The 22,333-nt window shown below is 35.7% G+C and overlaps 1 protein-coding gene across 4 annotated transcripts in view; it reads left to right on the top strand.

The window, feature by feature from the left end:
• LOC129743786 (cytohesin-1) overlaps positions 1 to 22,333 on the top strand; it is a 129,650-nt gene that overhangs the window by 81,609 nt on the left and 25,708 nt on the right. For all 4 annotated transcript variants that reach the window (XM_055735975.1, XM_055735973.1, XM_055735974.1 and 1 more), the window contains exons 5-9: positions 3,809 to 3,908; positions 3,975 to 4,149; positions 12,551 to 12,637; positions 12,907 to 13,025; positions 13,201 to 13,312. In XM_055735975.1, the coding sequence (XP_055591950.1) occupies positions 3,809 to 3,908; positions 3,975 to 4,149; positions 12,551 to 12,637; positions 12,907 to 13,025; positions 13,201 to 13,312 (593 nt within the window). The remainder of the gene's footprint in view (positions 1 to 3,808; positions 3,909 to 3,974; positions 4,150 to 12,550; positions 12,638 to 12,906; positions 13,026 to 13,200; positions 13,313 to 22,333) is intronic.

Raw genomic sequence — 22,333 nt, forward strand, 5'->3', positions numbered from 1 at the left:
ACTGACCATACTGACTGAACACTCGATTTCGCTTTTTGGATAATTTTTCCAATAGTACGCAATATCGATTCCAGAGTGCGCATCGATCGATTTGAAGAAATGCTATCCCAGTTAGAAAGTTTCACCCAACTTTCGAAAAAAATAGACAATTCAGACGATAAAATCGGACTAAAAAGGTACATTTTTCCTACAGGGCATTTGATTCGGAAAAATGGTAGGTTCGCCACCTGCCGTCGGTATTGCGAACCTGCTGAATTTGACAAAAAAAAAAATTAGCCAGAAAATGATCAAATTTTTTGTTCTAAGTGTCCAGTCAGTATGATCAGTGGTTGAATGGTGAATGTTCAACATTTTTCCCCAATTGCCGGATCGACAGGTCAGGAAAATCCAGGTGTTTGGAAAGAATTTGTTTTCTCGACTTGCGTTAGTTCGCCTCCATTTTCGTTGAATCGATAAACACGACTTCGAGATTGACAGCATGTAAACAATACACAACGATGAGAATTGCACACTTTCTCATTGCTGTGTATTGTTTACATGCTGTCAAACTCGAAGTCCTTTGGTTGATTTTTACCCAATAATGGTATAAAAGTTATGCCCTGTTCAATATATCGCAATAATTTTGTGTTTGCCCTTTAGGTAAATTTTTATTTTAAAATTTTAAGTCTGTATGACCTCACGGTCAAAGACTTTAAATAAATAAATAAATAAATAAATAGAAGTTATTTGCTTATAAACTCAAAACACTCTGAAGTTTAATGTTTTATCCCTTGTTGTTCGATTCTTTGATGCTTAAGGATTTTTTGATTCCGCACCAACCTGATGTACAAACTAATGAGCTCAAAAACACATCAGCCGTTCTATTTTGTTGCGTGTTCTATGTTTTATTTTTACTGGCAGCTCGATTTACTTCCTCCAAGTCCAAACAAGTACCGAAAATTAAACGAACAAAGCTACTCGATTTTCCTATATAATTTCAAAAGGCGCTACAAGCTTATAAGGATCATTTGATTTTCTAGTACCTTTCACTGGATACTGTCGGATATCGATAGATTTGTAGAAAGTATTGGATCTTGTAATATTTTTACTGAATTTACCATTAGTATCCATCGGACAATGAAATCATAAAAATTATTGGAATAAGTCTATACATGTTATAGCCCAATTTGGTTCAGTGTAGGCACCCATCAGTGATGTCAATTGAATTTATTATTTTTCAATGCCAAAAGACATGTCCTTATTCAACATCTAATAACTTTTTTGTTCGATAAAATACGAAGTTACGGTCTTGGACAAAGTTGTTCGGTGGAAAATTTCCTTTAGAGAATTTATAAATTAGCATCAAAACCATAAGCAGGCTCGGTTCCACGAAGAAACAAAAATGATATTGATTTTTCAATAGAAAATATTCAATTTCCCCATACAAACCTAAAAGTTCAAATTGTAAATTTAATCTAAAAATTCCGCAAAAAATCATGGATGAGTTTCGAACCAAAACTATGTGACCGTTCACTATGTTACGGCCACGCTAGCAAGGGTGCAACCAGAGGAGCTGACCAAATCGTTTATTTTAGTCAAAAGTTTAGGGTAGTTTTAAGGAAATTTCACCTAGCAAAGCAACAAATTAAAATCATAATAAATATTCTAAAAATAAATAAATAAAAAAACAGTGAAATTTCATAAGAAAAGCTGAAAACGGAGCAGGAGAAATGGCACAATTAAATAAAATACACAATACACTTGTCAGTGCAATTTAGACGAGTCTGGAGGAAAATCCAGGAGGAGGGAAAATTGCGTTCAGCAACTTCCTCTTCCACTTGGATTGAGACCGGAGAACAGCTAACACCCAAAATCGAAAGCTGTGGTGAACCAAAGTAAATTCCGCATAAAAAGTGTCTCGCGCGTTTATTACGGGATATCTTTACCCGTTGCGTTAATCCGAGTGAAGAAACGGAAGACTGTAGCCACGATAGCGCCAATATCTATCGGGCTCAGCCAAGAACAACTGAGGAATTGGCCGAATCTGCGTCAGGTGACTCCACGAGGTCCGATAATCTGGCCATACTCAGCGGCGTCGCTCCTTGAGCCAGGTCAGCACCGGGGCTAGAATCACGATAGCGCCAAAATCTATCGCGTCCAGGGGAGTAGACGGTTCCGACTAGTTACCTGATATCGTCAAGCAATATCGGGGGCAGTCGAGGGGCGAGCATTAGTCCAACGGCGAATCCAGGAGGCCTCCAAAAGATCGGTGCCGAGGGGGCGTATATCCTTCCGGAATCTGAAGTCTGGCATCGAGGTACCGATTCCCCCTGGAGAGCTATGGCGGTCTTTCACGCGGTGCCACAGGCGGCGCTACAGGACCTAGCATCGGGATAACTGGACGAGCAGCAGCGCGCATCAACGGGCCCTCACACGACACACCACACACTAAACCGTAGGTCATTTGTAATTGGAAAGTTAGGGAACTTAGGCCAGGTTAGGGATTCAGGGAAAGTGCCAAAAAGAAAGTCAGAAAATAAATTGATTTGGTTCCGGCACTCTAACTTTGAGTCTTTTCTTGGGCTAGTGAGCCGACCCTGGGTGTTCTTTGAAGAGTCCATGTGACTGAGCGGGCTGTAACATAAGGGATTGTTACAACTAACCTTCTTATACCCCAGGATTTGAGAAATTCAAAAATGACTCCTAATCGACTCAATCTACTGCTCATAATTGTGTAGCTGTATCCCAAAATTCTTGTTTCTATAATTCCGAAGACCTTAGAGGGCATAAGTTTTCCCAAAACATTGAGTTGTAAACTTTCCACAACGTGTTACTCCCAAATTGCGATTATAAACACCAAGAGCGATATGGTGTACTGTGAGAGACGGCCAAAGCAACTTTTCGAATCTTCAAATAAACTTTATTCAGATGCTTTTATCCAAACTCATTCATCTCAATAACAACAACGGAGGTACTCAATCAATCCGATTCTATTGACGGGCGACAAACAAATTCAAGCACGATAATGCTCTCTAAGCTGTCTATAATGTTGATAACTACACGTATTTTAGCACTTATTTTGAAATCCCTCGACCCGGTCGAAAGTATTATCACTTTGGGGTTATACAATTTTATGATTATTCCCGGTGCATAAACCACACTCCCCCACACACGCTGGTACACAATTGATAACCACACGTTCAGTTACCAATTCATAATTGTGTCACCCGCGTGTTTCACACTTTGTCCCGATATGATATACCAGGAGTTGGCGGGATGATAAACTGTTTTCGACTATACATTCATATACCAAGTATCTCCCGGGAGCCTGAAGTGATTAACAGTGACCACAGTAGAGCGTCGCGTCGTGCCAATTTTATACTCGTACACAAACCTGTACGCAAACAAATACAAACAACGCAATAATTAATATTCGCTTGATAAAAAGTAATTACAATTTTTCTGAAATAATTTTATGTTTTTCAATTTGTTTTGTGGTTTTTTTTCTTCTGTGGGGTGCATTTGTTTATTTGTTTGTTTGCGAATCATCACTCACATTGGGCAGACGTAATTCATGCCACGTGTCCGTATAAATCTGTCACAGTGTGCTCCCGAATTTTGTGGGACTTTTGCGAATTACTTTTCTGTTTTTGAATGAAATAAAAATTACGAGCACAAAGGGTTTAAAAACGTTTCAACGCGTGATTACACTCGCGCATAAATTTGTCGACCCCCGAAAAGGTGTGAAAATCGTATCAATTATGTTTACGACTCTTTAACTCACCATCATTTTTTTTAACCATTTTCTTTCCGTTTAAAATTTTTCCAGGTGACTATCTGGGTGAGAAGAACGACTTTAACGAGCAGGTGCTGAAGGCTTTCGTCGATTTGCACGATTTCACCAACCTGATACTGGTGCAGGCCTTGAGGTAAGTTTTGGTGATTTATTCTTTCGCAAATTTTCAGCTTCTAACTTTCTTCAATCTCGAATCTAGGCAATTCCTGTGGTCGTTTCGGCTGCCCGGGGAGGCGCAGAAGATCGATCGGATGATGGAGTGCTTTGCCCAGCGCTACTGCCAACTAAATCCGGATATCTTTACCAATACGGACACGTGCTACGTGTTGAGCTTTGCCATCATCATGCTGAACACGTCGTTGCATAATCCATCGGTAAGTTACTGAGCGTTGTTCTTTTTTACTACAATTTTTTCTGAGGTGATAAAGCCATTTTCTTTCGTGAGGCTGTGAAAAATAGAAACGATTCATCTTTTCGGCGCTCAGCGCGGTACAATTTATTCCCAGAAAGCTTTATTGTTTTGATTAGTTTATCTGAGAATTGTTAGCTTTGAGCTTCCTTTCTATCGTCCTAAATTAGTTTGACACGTGTCAGAGAATTTTTAATGGTCACTTTTTGACTGAAATTTAAACCCCAAATCTCTTTTTGTATATGAAAATTTCTTTTTTGCATATTAGAGGTGAATAAATTAGCTATCGATCACCTGAACTTAATTTTTAACGTTTCATCAGGAGTATTGTTGATATTAGTTACTTTATGATTGAAAAAATTCTAAAAAAACGCATTTTTTTAGAGAAAATTTTGTTTCAGCGAAAGTTTAAAACTCGATAGTAACAATTAACAAATCTGATTTTCTATTGGCCTTAAATATCAATTCAAAACGAAGATTTCAAGTGATTATTTATCGAAATCGGTTAAAAATTTAAGAAGTTATGGTTACTTTACCATAACAGTAATTTTCGCATTTTTGAATAATTTAACGAACCGGTACAAATCATAGTATAGCAAGAATTAAACATGATAAATCTCATTCGCTCCAAGTCAAAATTTATTCTTAACTTATCCGAAGGTCACATGCCAAATTTAAGATAGATCTGATCATGGGGAGGGGTTGCTGGAGTCTTAAACGTGAATAGGATTATAAGGTTTTTTGCTCGGGAGGAACAAAATAAATAATTTTTTGAATGTTACCATCGAGTTTAAAACTTTCGCTGAAACAAAATTTTCTCTAAAAAATGCGTTTTTTCTATTTTTTTTCTAACATAAAGTAACTAATATTAACAATACTCTTGATCATGTGTGTGTGTGTGTGTGTGTGTGTTCCATCCAACGACCCCCTGAGCTGGCAGGTATGTTATGCAATAGAATCAATATTAATCCATTTTATTAACATTTTTCAATTGCGGGTGCTGGAGGTGTTAGCTCTATTGAGATTCCAATAACCCATTTCAGAATGACAGAGACCTAGCTGCACATTCCGAGGTTATCTTCCTCATCAATAAGCCCCGCCCAATCACAGCCTAATGGCCAAATGGGACATTGGATTATGATTAGACTTTCAATGTTGTATGTTCTGACAAGTCCAGATATAAATTTAATATAATCGTTGATTATATTAGATCGGTACCTTGAACCGTCCAATACAAGATTGACTCGTATTTAATAGATAATAGATGATCAATTTGAGAAAAAAAATATTACCATATAATATTACAATAACCTTACCATTTGTTTGGTTCCATACTTATCTGAAAATTGTCGATCGTTGAGAGTTTCATTCGCCAGGAAACACTCTTCGGATTCTACATTATCAGCTAAACGCTACCCCGCTGTAAACTTACCGCATCTTACCTCAATTTCCTCATTCAATTAAAAAAAAAAATAACACTTCTTAGGTGGACTATGTAAGTCCCTTCTAAATTTTGGTACTAAATTTTGAGACATTCCCGTTATCTTTGTCAATTTAGCTCAAGCAGAATTTTAAAATAAACATAATTATTACGCATAAAACTAGAAGTGTCTTAAAGAAAAATCTAATGATTTTAAAAGCATCACAAACATGAATGAGTAGATTTGCTCATGTTTAACGCCTTTTCTTGCACAACTGGAATTGCTCTGCCACAAATTTCTTCGTTGGTAATATTGGCACCATGAGCAAATTTATCACTGATTTTGTGGATTTTTCTTTCTTCTTCTAAACCACTTCCTCACTCAAAATCATTACGATTTTCAATGGCAAATGAACATTCTTTAGGATCACATTCTGTGTATTTTAATGAAAATTCTGGACCCGCCGATCCGAAAAAAGCAGCATTAGTCCAATCCTCTTGACCAAAGTGCAGCGTTTGCTGCTCTCACTATACGGTAGTTGATTGCTTTAATCACTCCTGGTTACAGTGTGTGTACTTGCGTGCCGGTGTTTTTACATGTGTATGTGTAAATTCGTGCGACCAAAAATCCTCTCAAAATATACATTCTTTAAGAGTCACGACACCAATGAATTTCCATCAATCATTTTCTTCACAACCTCTTCACTTTCACCTTATCAGAGTCCCTCAAATTTAGCTTTATCAACAATACTTATTTTAATTCTGTTGCAAATAAATTCGGATATTCTCGAAATCAGTCTTCGAGACAGCGAGTGAAATCATGATTCTAATCATTCAGCAACATTTTCTCGCGACATTGTTTTTGTTCCGTCGACCGTCAATGAAGTTGACGTTTCTTCTTTGATGGCGTTACGGTTCACTTTCCACGGTACACATTCGTAACGCTTTCTTGGGGGGTATTCGGAACTTTCTCTTCCATAACACGTCGTGTAATCTAATTCGCGTAGAACTTGGCAACACGATTCTCATGCTTCAAGGAACAGAATGGAAATGAAACAACGAAAGCCCCGGTACCGTCACATTTTAATCGATTTTTCTCATTCAACTTGCACTTATCAAAAAAACTTTCATTCACTATATATTCTAAGCCACTTTAACTGCAGTATTTAAACAATAACATCTTTCCTAAACTTTCAAATCCGATAAAATATACGATTTTTGAATACGTCCGATCACGAAGAACGTCTTACTAGCAGAGTTGCCAACTCTCCCCATATTAACAATACTCTTGATCATACTTAAAAATGAAGTTCAGGTGATCGATAGCAAATTTATCCAATTCTAATATGCAGAAAAGAGATTTCAAATCAATGTTAAGCAGCCCGGGATATTTGAATCTGAGTTCAAGTACTTTTTTTTATTTTTCCAAAATTTAATATTATGAGAATAACTCAAAAACTGTTCTACTGATATTTTTTTGAATTTCAATTTCGGATTCAGCGCCCGATTTCACATTAAAAATCATCTTCAGTTTACTTAGTTCAAAAATGCTGTAAAGTAGTATTAGTATTCAAAATCTGAAATTTCAATGCAAATCTGAATACGAAGCTGGGTCTGAAATCTGAATTCTGACATCTGAAGCTAAAAACTGAATCTGAGATCTGAACCCGAAATCTTAAACCTAAATCTGATGAAATCTAAATTTTAAACCTGAACCTCAAATCTGAATTTTAAAACTAAATTCAAAATTTTTAAGTTTGAAATCTGAAATCCGAAAGCTGAGCTGAAATTAGAATCTAAACTTGAAATTTAAATCTGAAACAGTAACTTGATATCAGAAGTAGAAATCTAAATCTGAATCTGAAATCTGGGTCTCAAGTTTGAGTCTGTAAACTGCATCTGAAATCTTAAATCTTAAACTTTAGTAACTTAACTCAAACTGAAATTGGATTTGGATTCCGAAATATGAAATTTGAATTTGAAGTCTGAAATTTGAATCTTTAACCTTAATCTGAATGTAAACCAAATGTAAATCTAATAATAAAAAGTCTAAATATTTAATATGATTATGAAATTTGAATTAAAAATTTGAGCCTTTAAAGCTGTCTTAAATCTTAACCTGAAATATGAAGCTGAAATTTGAACTCCTAAATCTTAAATCTGAAACTGAAGTTTAAATCTTAAATCCAAATCTGAAATCTTAAACCTGAATCCATGGCCGTAGGAACGGGGGGGTTTTGGGGGTTAAACACCCAAACACCCCCCCCCCCCCCATGAAGGTTCAAAAATGCCAATTTTTCGCTTAACATAAAATTTGACATTTCTTATCAAATTTTGATGAACAATAGTGTAACAATCTCAACTCTGAAACCTCGAAATCTCAATTCTTCAACAGTTTTTCAAAAAATTTCTCACTTGTTGATTGAGTAATTGAGTCCCAAATATTGAATCCCTACAAAATTAGACTAAGTCTACCAGATTGTCCGGATTTTGACAAGATTTTCTCACTCTATTTATTTGCAAAATCACACGAAAATTTCAGTTGAGTCCTTTAAATTTATATTTAGCGTCCAAATAATATTTTAAACAAATTCTATCAAAATAAACAATTTTTTGGTAGCTTAAGTATGATTCTGAATCGGCTGATGGGTTTCGATAAAATATCGATATCGATAAATAATAAACAATTTTCCAGGTTATAAGATAAAATTGCCTGGATTTTCCAAGCCCGAAAACTTGAGAAAAAATATATATGAAGTATCCAGTTTATTGTTCTTGTTTATAAGTTTAGATCAGTTTCAATATTTAAAATTCAAACCATTTTAAAGATTTGGATTGGAAATTTTTATCCTCAATTTATATGCGGACATGAAACATGAGAAAAATGTTTGAATCCAGAATTGAAAAATATGAAAAAATTTCACCATTCACAATTTTATTTTAATTTACAAGTTCAATTACGAATTATTAATTGAAAAAAAAACATATTGAAAACCAAAGATTCAGAATCAAATAAGAAATTTCTAGTTAAGGATTCTGATACTAATTTCGCTTTTTGATTTTAAATTCATAGGATTTCTCATCTGGAATTTAGATTAAAGTTTTGAATATAGGTTCAAAATGCAGAATTAAGACTTGGAAAAAAAATTCAAGATTGGCATTCGATTTAGCTCAAATTTAAGTTTTATAATCAATATTTAAATAGCATTGTTAGAATTTTATTAAGGATTTAAGGATTTAAGGAAATGATGGAGTTTAAAATTAAATTAAATTAAAATTTCGAATTCAATCAAAATCAGTTTAGAAACCTGGTGAAAATTATAAGATCTAGATTCATTTCAAAGAATTTTTTGTTGAAAAATCTAGATTTTAATTTTGAAAACTTAAATCACAGGATTTAAATTATCAAATATGAAATAATATATGATAATTTTGAACTTGTTTTTCATCTTTAGATTTAAACTTCTGCTGAAAATTTTATTAAGCATTATTTAAATAAACTGCAGATTCTTTAAAATCAAAGATTTTAACTCAAATTTTAAATTTTAATGGAGTTTAATTGGAGTAGAAAATAAACCTTATTTTACTTTTATTTCAGAATATTTGATACATTTTCACCCATGCTTACAATCGTTATATGCTCGTGGTTAGAAAAAATTTGCTTGCTAATTAAATGAAGCATTCAAAATCCTTTTTTTTTTTTGTTTCGATTATAGTCGTTTCTATATCATTGTATCACTTGTGATTTTCATCAACGATGCAGTTGGCACACCAGTCATTGGTAAACTTTCCGGAGGCCACTGACATATTTTTTAAAGCTTCATGAAAATTAATGGCAACTCCTAGAACCTGTTTTTAAAACTAAATAACTTTTATGCAAAATAACTTCAATCAGAATGATTAATACTTAGTAAATATACATTTTTTCACTTGTACATGCATAATTTAAGCAAAAATGTTCTAGGGAAAAAAATGTGATCAATCAGAATCTGCATCCAAAAAGAAAGAAATTTTAAAGCTGATTATGAATTCCTTCAGAAATTCTTATCTAAATTTGGAATCTGAACCTGAATCTGAAATCTGCATCTGAATCCAAAATCAGTACAGGCCCCTTTCGTTTTTGGCAACACGCTCGAGAATTTTTGTTGTTGCCAAAATCGAACGGTTTTTTCATCAACTTTTCTTTTTTCTTACCTATTGATGAAAATAAACCGATGAAAATTTTTGTCATTTTTTGTTTTTTTTATCATGATTTTGACACATTTAGAACTTTTTTTTATTGTGTTTATATTGTCTGTCATTTTTATCATGTTCGGTATTATTTGCATCTTTTTTTTAATCATTTTTATTCTTTTGTTTATATTTGTTTTGAGTTTTTTGAAATTTCTATGTTTTTCGTCTTTTTGAGGGCTTTATTTTTTTTTTTGTTTTTATACTTAATCAATATTTAAGAACGTAAAACAATATTTATGGCGTTTGTCTAAATTCCATTGGTCCTTTCTATCGAAATGATAATTTCGTTCCAAAAAACCGGTCAAAATCGGTTGTTGCCAAAATCAAATGTTGCCAAAAACGAACGGGTCTGTATTTGAATTCTGAAATTTTCATTTGATATCGGTAGCTGAAATCTTAAATCTGATCATACAAAATCTAAAGTTTCAATCTAGATCTGAAATCTGAATCTGAAATCTGACTCCCAAATCTGAAATTCTTTGTATAAATTCTAATTCAGAAATCCGAATTTGAAACCTGCAGGGTGGCCAGCGAACTGGGAAAATCGGGAAAAACTGGGAATTTAGAATGGGAAAAAACTGGAATTTCATGTCAAAACCGGGAAAATTATTTTTGGGTTTTTTTCCCCATATATAATGAACCTATCCAATCAAAAATTCCACCATTTCATCATGACGAAACTTTTTCTCTAAAGCTTTACTATCCATAGTCCTTTATTTCAGGATTGTGAAGCAAGAGCGGGAAAATGTCGGGATAAATGAGTAAAATGCCTGGAAAAGCCGGGAATTTCATTTAAAAATATAGATTTTTGAACTCAGCCCATACATTTGTCAAACAAAGAATCGTCGTAGAAAAATTTCTCGATCATAAACTATTTCTTAGCTAACGCATATTGTGCACTGCAGTGAATGCTGCCACTTTTTAGTTCTGAGTGATGTGGATTCATACGTTGAAATCAGACAGTTTCCGATTGAACTCACATCTCGAAAACTAAGATTTACTCAAGCTTAACATTTATCTTATAACTGAAATTATTTATCATACATTCATTAATAATTGATGATGTTCGAATCTGCATCGGGAGCTCATTTTTTTTTTAGAAAAACACGTTATGATGAAACGATACTTGAAAAAAAAATAGCAGAAATCAATCAAACACATTTAAACTAGGAGAGTTATTTTGAAGAGTCTGAAAAAAAAAATATCGAATTAATGTTGTAAAAAAATCAATGTTAATAAAACGTTAAAAAAGAGATATGAATTCAGTAATTCATCCTAACTCGGTCAAGTAATTTTATTAATTGCCATTTTTACAGAGATCTTCATAAAACGGAGAGTTGATGAGTAGCGCCAACCGAAGATGTAGGCGACTGTTCATGCGAATGCGAGCTATTTTTTCACAGAGATCTTATGTTTAAATGCTTTTTTTTTAATAAAATGAACACTGAAAATTTTTTGGACATGACTTAACTTATTTTCAATTGAGCTTACGGTACCTTTATCAAAATTCGAAAAATAATCATAGCCAAACTTCAAGGTTTCATTTGATTGATAAAATATTTAAAAATAAATATAATTTCTTTGTTTGTGTTATATGTACTAACACCCTCAAAATCGTCAAAAACTATCCAAACGTAAGTTCGAAAATCAAACGTCAAATATCTGACAAACGACATAACCTCGAAGTACTTATCTTATTTGGTTTCGAAATGTTTTCTTCTAATTTAACTTTCAATTTGAATTTTTGAGAATCTGGAATTTTCCTATGCAGGAAAAATACTGGAAGCAAAAAAAAAGATGCCACCATTTTATTTGGTTCATTAGTAAACGCACAGAAGGCAGAAAGTGTAACAAACTCCTGATTCCTGCGTATACATTTTTTTGTGGCTTGTGATATAGCTCAGTTGGCAAGTCTGTTGTCTCCTGAGCCGATGTCCGCGAGTTCGGGCCCAAGAGTAAACATCGAACACAGTTGTACCGGATAAGTTTTTCAATAACGATCCGCCAACTGTAACGTTGATAAAGTCGCGAATGCCATAAAGATGGTAAAACGACTATAATCGAAACAAAAAAAAATGTATACATTTTTCAATTAAACCGGTAGGATTTCAAGTTGAAAAGTCAAATAAAAACATGCATTTTTGGGATAGGACTGAAAATTCAGACTGCATGAAAATATCATCATTTTCAGTCAAAAAACCTGATAAACATATTTATTTGCACATTTTGAAACAGGGAAAACCATAAAATCTCAAACGGGAAAACCGGGAAAAAACCAGGAATTTGAAAATGGAAACTCGCTGGTAACCCTGAATCAGAATCTGAAATCTGTCTCTAATTCATTTGAAATCTAAAAATAAAAATTCAAAAACCTGAATTGAAAATCTGAATCTAAATTCCAAATCTGAATATAAACTTTCTCTAATTGAAAAATATGTACTTAAATTTTAGTAATCGTTTAAGCAAGTCTCCCAATTAACAATGTATTTGAACTGATTTCTCCTAATCGAAAGAAATATAGCTATTTCATGTATCTATTCCCACATCTCAGGCTTAAGCCTTACTTCGGATCGATTTTATCCTTCGGAGCCTCACGCTGAAACTAGCCCATATCTGTAATTTATTTCTCCATGCCACAGAACGAATGATTCATTGTTTCAGAGTTTTTTTTTGTATTTCATTGTTCTCCATTCTCATTCGATTTCCTCCTCAGGTGAAAGAAAAACCAACTGTTGAGCAATTTATCTCAATGAATAGAGGCATCAACAATGGGGGAGATTTACCGAGAGAATTACTGGAGGTATGTATAGATATGTTTGTAGACGCCCCGTAAGCCGTACATATAGCTAATTCCCGACCAGCATCAGCTTCCGAATGAGAAGAGCCAGGGGTTGTCCATCACCGGTTGTTTTTCTCATTCAATCCGATCTACCATTGAGATTAAATATTGACAGAAAACTTTCAGTATTTCATCGAATTTTATTGATATAGTATAATTTAGTGTGTGATTTACCTAAATTTATTCAACTATTCAACTAAATGCCGCTTTCATCCTTTTTTTCCAAACAGTCCCTGTATGAATCTATCCGAACAGAGCCCTTCAAGATACCACAGGACGATGGTAACGACCTGATGCATACGTTCTTCAATCCGGACAAGGAAGGCTGGCTCTGGAAGCAAGGTGGACGGTAAGTAGCCACAATCTCGCAATTGAAATCCTCCATTCAAAACCCCATCCCTCAAACACATTCACATCCTACCAATGCACGCATTGAATCCTGTACCGACAACATTGATGATAATTGTTCGAGAATCGAAAGCCGGAAACGATTTACTAACGGTCGATTTCACATCTCTACACAGGTACAAATCGTGGAAGCGAAGATGGTTCATTCTGAATGACAACTGTTTGTACTACTTTGAGTACACAACCGATAAGGAACCGAGGGGAATTATTCCACTCGAAAACATCGCGGTAAGTACCTACTACAGTAAGGCGGCTATTACTAGAAGCAATCGAATTGATTAAGCGTGATTGTTTTGTTGTAAATATGTAATGTAATGTATGTAATGTAAATAAGTTTTGTTTAAATATTTTTACTGTTCAATATTGCGGATTTTAAAAATCAAAAATTTTCAAAAACCTTTGTAAAAATTTCCTTAATTTCTCCAATTAAGAATGATCATGGGTCGACAACATCGTTTATATATTTCGCAAAAAAATCATGCTTTGGAGGTAATGGTTACCTAGTAATAACACTCGTAAAATAATTCGAGGCACGAACTTCGAAAAATGTTATACTCCACAACAAATGCTTCTGACTCAATAACGGAATATCATAGATGGTGCTACCGACGCATTATGAAAATAATTTTTTACAGAATACTTAGGCATTATCTGTTATATCTGTAATTTTGGGGGTTAAAGAAGTTTTCCTTAGCATCTTGTTCCAACGACTTCTAAATTTATGAATAAACTCGATTTTAGAAGTGTTGGTCGTTAACCGGTCCTTATTCTGCGCAGTCCCGAACTCAGCGCATTTTCATATGCAAACAAACAGAATCTCTTCAATTAGTGTTTATCTTAAATTTCGTGCCATTTATTTTGAAATTGGTCGTATTGATCCCGAGAAATTCAATAAAATCAAAAAAAAAATTAAAGGAAATAATTGTCCGTGGATAAGTTTTGATCTTTGGACCCTTATCGGAATAAAACAAAATTATCTTAAAAGAGTAAAAAACATCCAGAAAACTGCATTTAAGAGAAATGCTAAATCACATTTCCAAAAAAGTAGATTTATGCAAAAGAAAATGTAAATGAACCTGCTACGAAAATATTCTTAGCAACACGGCAGATTCAAAATTATGAAAAAATGTCAACTTCCGAGTATTATCTCGGAAGAATCACAAATCTGAAATTAACTTACTAAGATCTGGAAACTCATTTCTAGAAAACCAACATGAAGTCATACCTTTAACAATTTTTTCACCAATATCGGAAAATCTCGCGCAAACATCGTCACCGTAGACTCAAGTTTTAACACCTACAGGCACAGAGAACAGACGTACAAGCTCGAACAAAAAATCGTCAAAAAAGTGTGTAAAATTTCAAATGCTATCATCCAAAAAATACGTTAGAAATTGACTACAAACAGTGCCATCTATTGCGCCGTTCAAAAGTTACAAATCAACTTTAAAGTGCCCGGTTTTCAAAAAGGCGTAATCGTATATGAACTCACAAAAAATGAATGTCTCAGTAAAATGGACGGCTTCAATTTATTGCTAAATAAATGAAATCAGAGTTACTTTTAACTGAGCGAAATTTCACTTTCTTTATTTTTGCACTACTATGACAGTTAAGATAACTAACAGCTTCGGTTTAAGTTTTCGCACTTCTTGAACAGTAATTTATTTAAGAAAATTCATCACCTATGTCCAGTCAAATACAAGAACATTCTTGACGATCAGTCTTACCCAGCAGTATTTCTTCTACGCATCTCAAAGCGGGTTACTTTCACATATCACTTTAGCATCCAGCTGTTAAAACTGTGTATTTCAAACAAATTTGAAGGAAAAAGATAATATCTAACTTTTATGATTATTTTTTTCATGCAACATGATGAACGTTCGTTCATCAAGTTTCGAATGAAACTTCAACAGCGATTTTCTTGAAGCATGCTAAGCAGCATATTCGACCTATAGAAAACTGACTGAAACTTAGTCAGCTTTGTTTTGACAGTTCTCTTTGGTGTGTTTGGAGACATCTGGTGGCCCAGCCAAAAGACAAAAATTGTTTCAAATAGGGTGTTGAGATTTTTACACAACTTTCGTGGACTAGCTTGTATGTCTGTTCTCTGTGCTACAGGTAAAATATCCAGATTTCTACTCTTTGTTTTTGCGGCCTGCGTCATCAAATCGTTGAACAGCAAGAAAAGTAGTGGCCTTGACAATATTTCATCACAGGTGCTTAAACATTATATTCATAGTTTACATTTTGAAAAAAAAATCGCTCGGAATGCTTCAACAAGATTTTAGAGACAGGATTCTACCCTGAATGTCTCAAGACAGCTAGAGTTATTCCAATATTTAAGTCTGAAGATACAATCGGTGTAAATAACAACAGTCCCATACCAACTTTAAGCATTTTTAGTAAGGTTTTAGAAGAGCTTTTAATAATCTTAATAAACAACTTGCGGCTTTATCGGTGAGGATTAAAGAGTTGAAAATGAAAGACGGATAGAAGATCAGAAGAAAATTCTAAGGTGGTGAAAAGACAATACAGTTAATTGATGCGGGACAAAGAATTTAGTATGTGGTCAAGCTTCTATTTCAAATGCTCTTCGCTCTTTCACTACCTTAGAATTTTCTTCTGATCTTCTATCCGTCTTTCATTTTCAACACTTTAATCCTCACCGATAAAGCCGCAAATTAATTTCAATAAACAAATCTAGGTGATTTCTTCTCTTAAAATAATAAACAACTTTCCAAACGAAAATAACGTTTTCTACAATCTTCAATATGGGTTCAAATCTAGATCAAGTTTGCTTACAGCCATATGCGAATTGCTGGATTCTGTAATTTAAAAAATAGTTGCCAAAAAATCGTGGGTGAAACCTTAAAAAGGCCTTCGACACTCTTAATCATGGTACATTACTGAAATAATTGGAGTGTTATGGCATAAGAGGTCAGATTTTAAACGCAGCTACTTGGCTAACAGGAAACAATTTGTCATCTTAGATGAGGCATAGAGCTCTCTAGAAAGTTTGGAAGTTGGTGTCCCACAAGGCAGGAATATAGGACCTTTACTGTTTTTACTATACATCAATGAGCTCAGCAAATTACCGCTGCGTGGTATACCTCGGTTATTTGCTGATGATACAGCCTAATTTTATCCTGAAAACTGCCCTTATGCTATTATAACCTACATGGGAGAAGATTTAAAACTCTTTTTTGAATATTTTTCAACCAACTTTCTGACCTTCAATCTTGCTAAAACGAAGTACATGATTTTTCACTCTCCCAGGAAAAAAATCGAACTTAAGCGATTTCAAACTACCCAATATAGCTATGAAGAAGGTTACCAACTTCATGTATCTAGGAATAATTCAAGACCATGGGTGGTCAAGATTTTCACCAAAATTGCTAAAATTGCCTTTTTCAAGGTAGCGGAAAGCAGAAACTGAATATTTTCATCCAAATTTGGTATCATGGATCCGCCGGTGGACTTTTTATGTGCATCGAAAGAAAAAAAAACTTTTGCATTAGTGCTAGGGTCTGTGTTAGTTAAAATTAATTCGGCTCGCGGGCCATAAGGTTTTTGAACCCTAAAAACTCCTGAATATATGCAAACAATTTCTCATTCAATGTATATAAAGAGCCCACAGGCGGGTCTACAATGCGAATTTTTTATAATGAAATTCAGTTTTTGCTGTACGCTAGCTTAAGGGGAGAGTAGGGTCTAACACTTTCAAAAAATCGATTTTTTTATTTTTTTATTGGAAAACATTTCAAGAATGTTGTGTCAAATTTTCAAGTCAATCGAAGCAAAACTGTAGAAATTATAGGCCTTTATCTCCTCTTATCTAATACTGCAAGAGAGAGAGAGCAGAAACTTCAAACGCATTTTTCTCGAAAGCACATTTTTGAAGTCCGTGGACATCGTCATTTGAAAACTACTTCACCGATTTTTTTTCACATTTGGAACATATTTTCTACATATAAAATACCAAATCCCAACGATTTTCTTTTTTTTTACTTTGGGGAGATTTTACAGATAAAAAATGACGGATTTTTTCGTGAAAAATCGTAGTCTTTACTTCAAACAGCAACAAAAATTCAAAATTTTTTTTAGTTAAATAAAATCGTTGGGGTCCAGAAAAACATCTATTAAAAATATTTTGCTCTGATTTTTTGACTACAGACGATTCTGTGCTGAGATACAGTGTCCACCGCAAATCCTGTTTTCTAAAAGGCATCCTCGAAAGTGCTCCGTCACCGGCTCAATCTTATATATAAAAATGGAGGCGTTTTCTTTGTAATAACATCACGTATGAATGGTCGGTCGGAATGAAGTGAAATTTGGTATCCGAGGGTTTTTTGGGTCAGAGATTGTTTGAATAATAGTTTCAAGAATCTCACTTTTTATGGAAGGTGGTCCCAATACAAATTCAACTTTATTTGTTACGATTTCCATAGGAATCGATTCGCGAGCACGATGAAGTTAAGGACGTGTAGATGAAATCAAACATTTATTACGATTACATAAGAAGGTAAAACGAAGTTTATCGGGTCAGCTAGTTTTCAATATTTTTCTACGAAAAAATTACTAATTGTTCTTTTAACAATGCTTTGTATAATGCAAAAAATTTGAATACATTTGTTTGATCGAAAAATAATTCGTGAAAATGGTGTTTTTTTTACCCGTTAGACCCTACTCCCCCCTTAATAAGGCAATTTTTGTGAAAATCTTGGCCACTCAAGTTCTAGACAAAACTCTATCATCGACAAATTGGACTGTGAGAACTACCGAGCGATCACTGTCCTCAATGCCGCCTACAAAGTGTTGTCCCGAATCCTACTCCGCCGCCTCACGCCACAAGCAAACAGATTCGTGGGAAGTCATCAGGCCGGCTTCATGGAGGGACGGTCTACGACGGACCAGATATTCACATTACGGCAAATCCTCCAAAAATGCCGTGAACACCAAGTCCCTACGCATCATCTATTCATCGACTTCAAAGCCGCATACGACACGATCGACCGTAACGAGCTATGGAAAATCATGGACGAGAACGGCTTTTCCGGGAAGCTAATCAGACTGATCAAGGCGACGATGGATGGAACGCAGTGCTGTGTGCGGATTTCGGGTGAATTGTCGAGTTCATTCGAATCGCGCAGGGGGCTTCGACAAGGTGATGGTCTATCCTGCATGATGTTCAACGTGGCGCTAGAAGGTGTTATTCGACGAGCGGTGGGCGAAATGCGGGGCACGATTTTCAACAGATCCAGTCAACTTATCTGCTTTGCCGATGACATTGATATAGTCGGCAGATCATCTGCGGCGGTGGAGGAGATCTACCGCAAACTGAAACGCGAAGCAGGAAGGATTGGGTTGATGATTAATACGTCCAAGACGAAGTACATGCTGGCCTGCGGATCCGAGACCGACCGAACCCGCTTGTCCAGTAATAACAAGGTCATGATCGACGGCGACGAGCTGGAGATAGTCGAAGACTGTCTATCTCGGCTCACTGGTGACCGCAGACAATGACACCAGCCGTGAGATCCGGAGGCGAATTATCAGCGGAAGTCGTGCCTACTATGGACTCCACAAGCAACTGCGGTCGAGAAGACTTTGCCCTCGTACGAAGTGTAACCTGTATATGACGCTTATTAGACCGGTTGTTCTCTACGGGCACGAGACATGGATATTGCTCGAGGAGGACCTGCGTACACTCGGAGTATTCGAGCGACGAGTGTTAAGAACCATCTTTGGCGGCGTACAGGAGAACGGAGTGTGGAGGCGAAGGATGAACCACGAGCTCGCGCGACTCTATGGCGAACCCAGTATCCAGAAGGTGGTGAAAGCTGGCCGGATACGCTGGGCTGGACATGTTGCGAGAATGCCGGACGACTGTCCTGCAAAACAGGTGTTCGCTACGAATCCGGTAGGAACAAGACGAGCGGGGGCGCAACGAGCGAGGTGGTTAGACCAAGTGGAGCGTGATCTGGCGAACGTGGGGTGCCCGAGAAATTGGAGAACGGTTGCTATGAACCGAGTGAATTTTAGGAATTATGTTCGTCAAGCTATGTCGTGAGACGGAATACTATGTAAATAAAATAAATAAATCTATCATGGTTCTGCCACATTGATCAACTACAAAAAATATCATCGCTGAGCGGAGTTTTTAGGAGGGTGAAAGCGTTTGTTCCAAGTAATATTTTACTTAAATTTTATTTTGCTTTTTACACTCCCATTTATACCATTTAATAACTGGGGCAGAGCGTCATTGTACCCTGTTTCTCGTCTACAAACCCTTCAAAATCGTTGTTGAGAACCATATTCAATTTTGCTTTTCTCTACCCAACCTATTTAATTTATTCTAATCGTTCTCACAATATATAACCTATCTTCATACTTAGTGATCTACAAACCACAACCTATGTTTTTGATAACTTACACTCTTCAAACAATAATCAAAACTTAAGATACAATTCGGGTTTGCGATATTACAATGCTCGTCAATGTCACCATTTGATGCGCAATACAAATTGAACTATAGTTTTGGATTATGCCAAATTTTCTTCATTGGTCCAACAAAATTCAACAGGCTTCATCCGGAAGAAATTAAAAACAGTTCGAACAGAAATATTTTTAAGATCAAATTTATGCAGTACTACAAAGATAGCCTCAAAGGTTGCCCGGTATTATCCGGGTTTGCCAGGATATTTAGTACACAATTTGGGAAAAGCCCGGTCTGGCCTGGTTGTCTGGATTTCATTGAAAAAAGCTCGGATTTTTTCACTTTGTATGCCAAAATCTAACAAAAAAAACAAATTGTGTTGTAATTGTTTTAAGATTTTTTTTGGAAGCCTAAAATACGATGAAATGATGAGTTTTGACAAAAAAAAATTGATTTCAAAGTTTTTTCTTGAATTTTGTTGAGTAATTGCTGGGTTTTGAAAAAAAAATTGCCTGAATTTTATGACAATTTTGAAATCAAATGCTCGGAGTTTGCCAGGTTTTCCGATTAAATAGCCCAAATTTGTCCGGCCCTATACGTGTTGGAAAATTTTTGGCAACCTTTACCTAAACCGTCAGTCCTTTTTACAATTTTTCTTAGTAATAAATTGAGTTTAAATTATATAGTTTTAGCCGTATTCCTAGCTTCTTTTTTATATAACAATAATTCTTTTAAATTTTAGTTTCTTCATAAGATAATGGATCTCTTAAAAGGAATATTCTTCCACTGAGATACATTTTGAACAAATATTGTTATATTCCCTCATTAAATTTCCTCGCATTTAATAAACATTTTGAAAGTTTTCAGCATTAGTAAAATTTTCTCGCGTTTTTAAGTATTCAAGTATTTAGTTTTTCCTTGTTTTGCTGCCAGGCATGCTAAGAACAGTTTGCGTCCATTACCAGGGGGCTCAAATCTAGCCACTATTTGGTGTGGGGGAGTGTGGTGGGTCGCTGAGAAAAAAATTATTCAGGAAGCAGTTCCGGCGGGCCACAGAATCCCCAGCAGGGGGAACAATGTCCACATTTTTGCTCCCAAATTGACCTCTCATTATTTTTATCCGTTGAGTTCGGTAGTTGGCCAAACTGTAAAATATGTTTTATTATGTTCTTTTTAATTTTTGTTCATGTTGCGATGGTAAAAAAAAAGTTTTTCTGATAGAAAAAAAAACAATTAATATTCCAAAAAAATGGGCAAAATAAAGTGTCCAACTCAAAAATCAATATAATTTCGATAAGTTTCTATCGCGAGGCTCCTCGAATTTGTTTGTTTTGTGTATTTTGACGTTTCATAAGCAACTGGCTTGGCTCTGGAGCATTCAAACAGGTGTCTATATTCGAATATGTTGTAAAATATGGAGGACGAAAAATTTCTGGTTCCATTTCGTTGTCCATCCGGAAACTGGTTGTTCGTGATGTGAATAACGGTCAAACGCACCGGGAAGTGGCCAAGCACTACGAAATCAGCAAGACAGCGGTATCAAAAATCATGAAGAAGATGAAAACGTTCGGATCGGAGATGGATCGCCCAGGAAGAGGACTGAAGCCCAAGACAGATGCCAGAACGGACAAGAAAATCATTCTTGAAGTGAAGAAAAACGCAATAATAACGATCCGGCAGGTACAGGAAGAGCTCCAATTTTCGGTATTGCGTTGTACTGTCCGTCGCCGCATCCATGCAAAGGAGTACCATAGAGAGATCGTAGTGAGAAAGCCTCTCATCAGCCAGGTGAACAAGGCTAAGCGACTCAAGTTCGTCAAGGAACACGCCGATAAACGGTTCGAGTACTGGAAAACATTGTTGTGGGCCGACGAATCCAAATTCGAGCTATTCAACCGGGAGAAGCGGGATCATATGTGGCGCAAGTCGGGTGAGGAGCTCCAAGATCGCCATATCCAAGGATCAGTCCAGCACGGAGGAGGTAACGTGATGCTGTGGGAGTGCTTTTCTTGGGGTGGGGTGGGCAATTTGGTAAAAATTGACGGAATCATGACAGCTGAGTCATATTCCAATATCCTGCGGTAAAACCTCGAGGTATCCCTCATCAAGACGGGCCTCGAAGATCGCTTCGTTTTACAGCAGAATAATGATTCGAAGCATACGGCCAATCTGATGAAGTCATTTTCCCGTTCCTGCCGCATCAAACCCCTTGAATGGCCCCCACAAAGTCCTGATCTGAGCCCCATCGAAAATCTGTGGGCCACCCTCGATGCTCTGATTGATAAGACTGGTGTGACAAATTAAAAATACTTATTTTGATGCCATGGAGCATGCGTGGGAGGAACTCGACCCACAACACTTGCACAATCTTGTTGAAAGTATACCGAAGCACTTGAAGGAGGTGTTGAAGGCCGAAGGAGGCCATACCCATTATTAAATCGTTCTTGTTTGCCTTCAGTTTGAATCAATTTGAAGCTGTACCGATCTGGACACTTTATTTTGCCCCTGTTTTTTTGGAATATTAACTGTTTTTCTATCAGAAAAACTTTTTTTTTTAACCTCGCAACATTAACAAAAATTGAAAAGAACATAATAAACAATATTTGAAAAATGATTACGATGTGTTTTCGTTGAATTTTAACCAGAAAAATAAAAGAAATCGAAAAAAAATAAATTGGACACTTTATTTTGCCCCTCATTTTAACTTAAAACATTTCAAAATTCGTAAACTGCGCAGAATAAGGGCCGTTCACGGTACATAAAGGGCGAACACGAAATTATTTAGACACATTCAACAGGGCATAACTTTTTCA

Source organism: Uranotaenia lowii, chromosome 2 (assembly GCF_029784155.1).
Source record: "Uranotaenia lowii strain MFRU-FL chromosome 2, ASM2978415v1, whole genome shotgun sequence".
NCBI lineage: Eukaryota > Metazoa > Arthropoda > Insecta > Diptera > Culicidae > Uranotaenia > Uranotaenia lowii.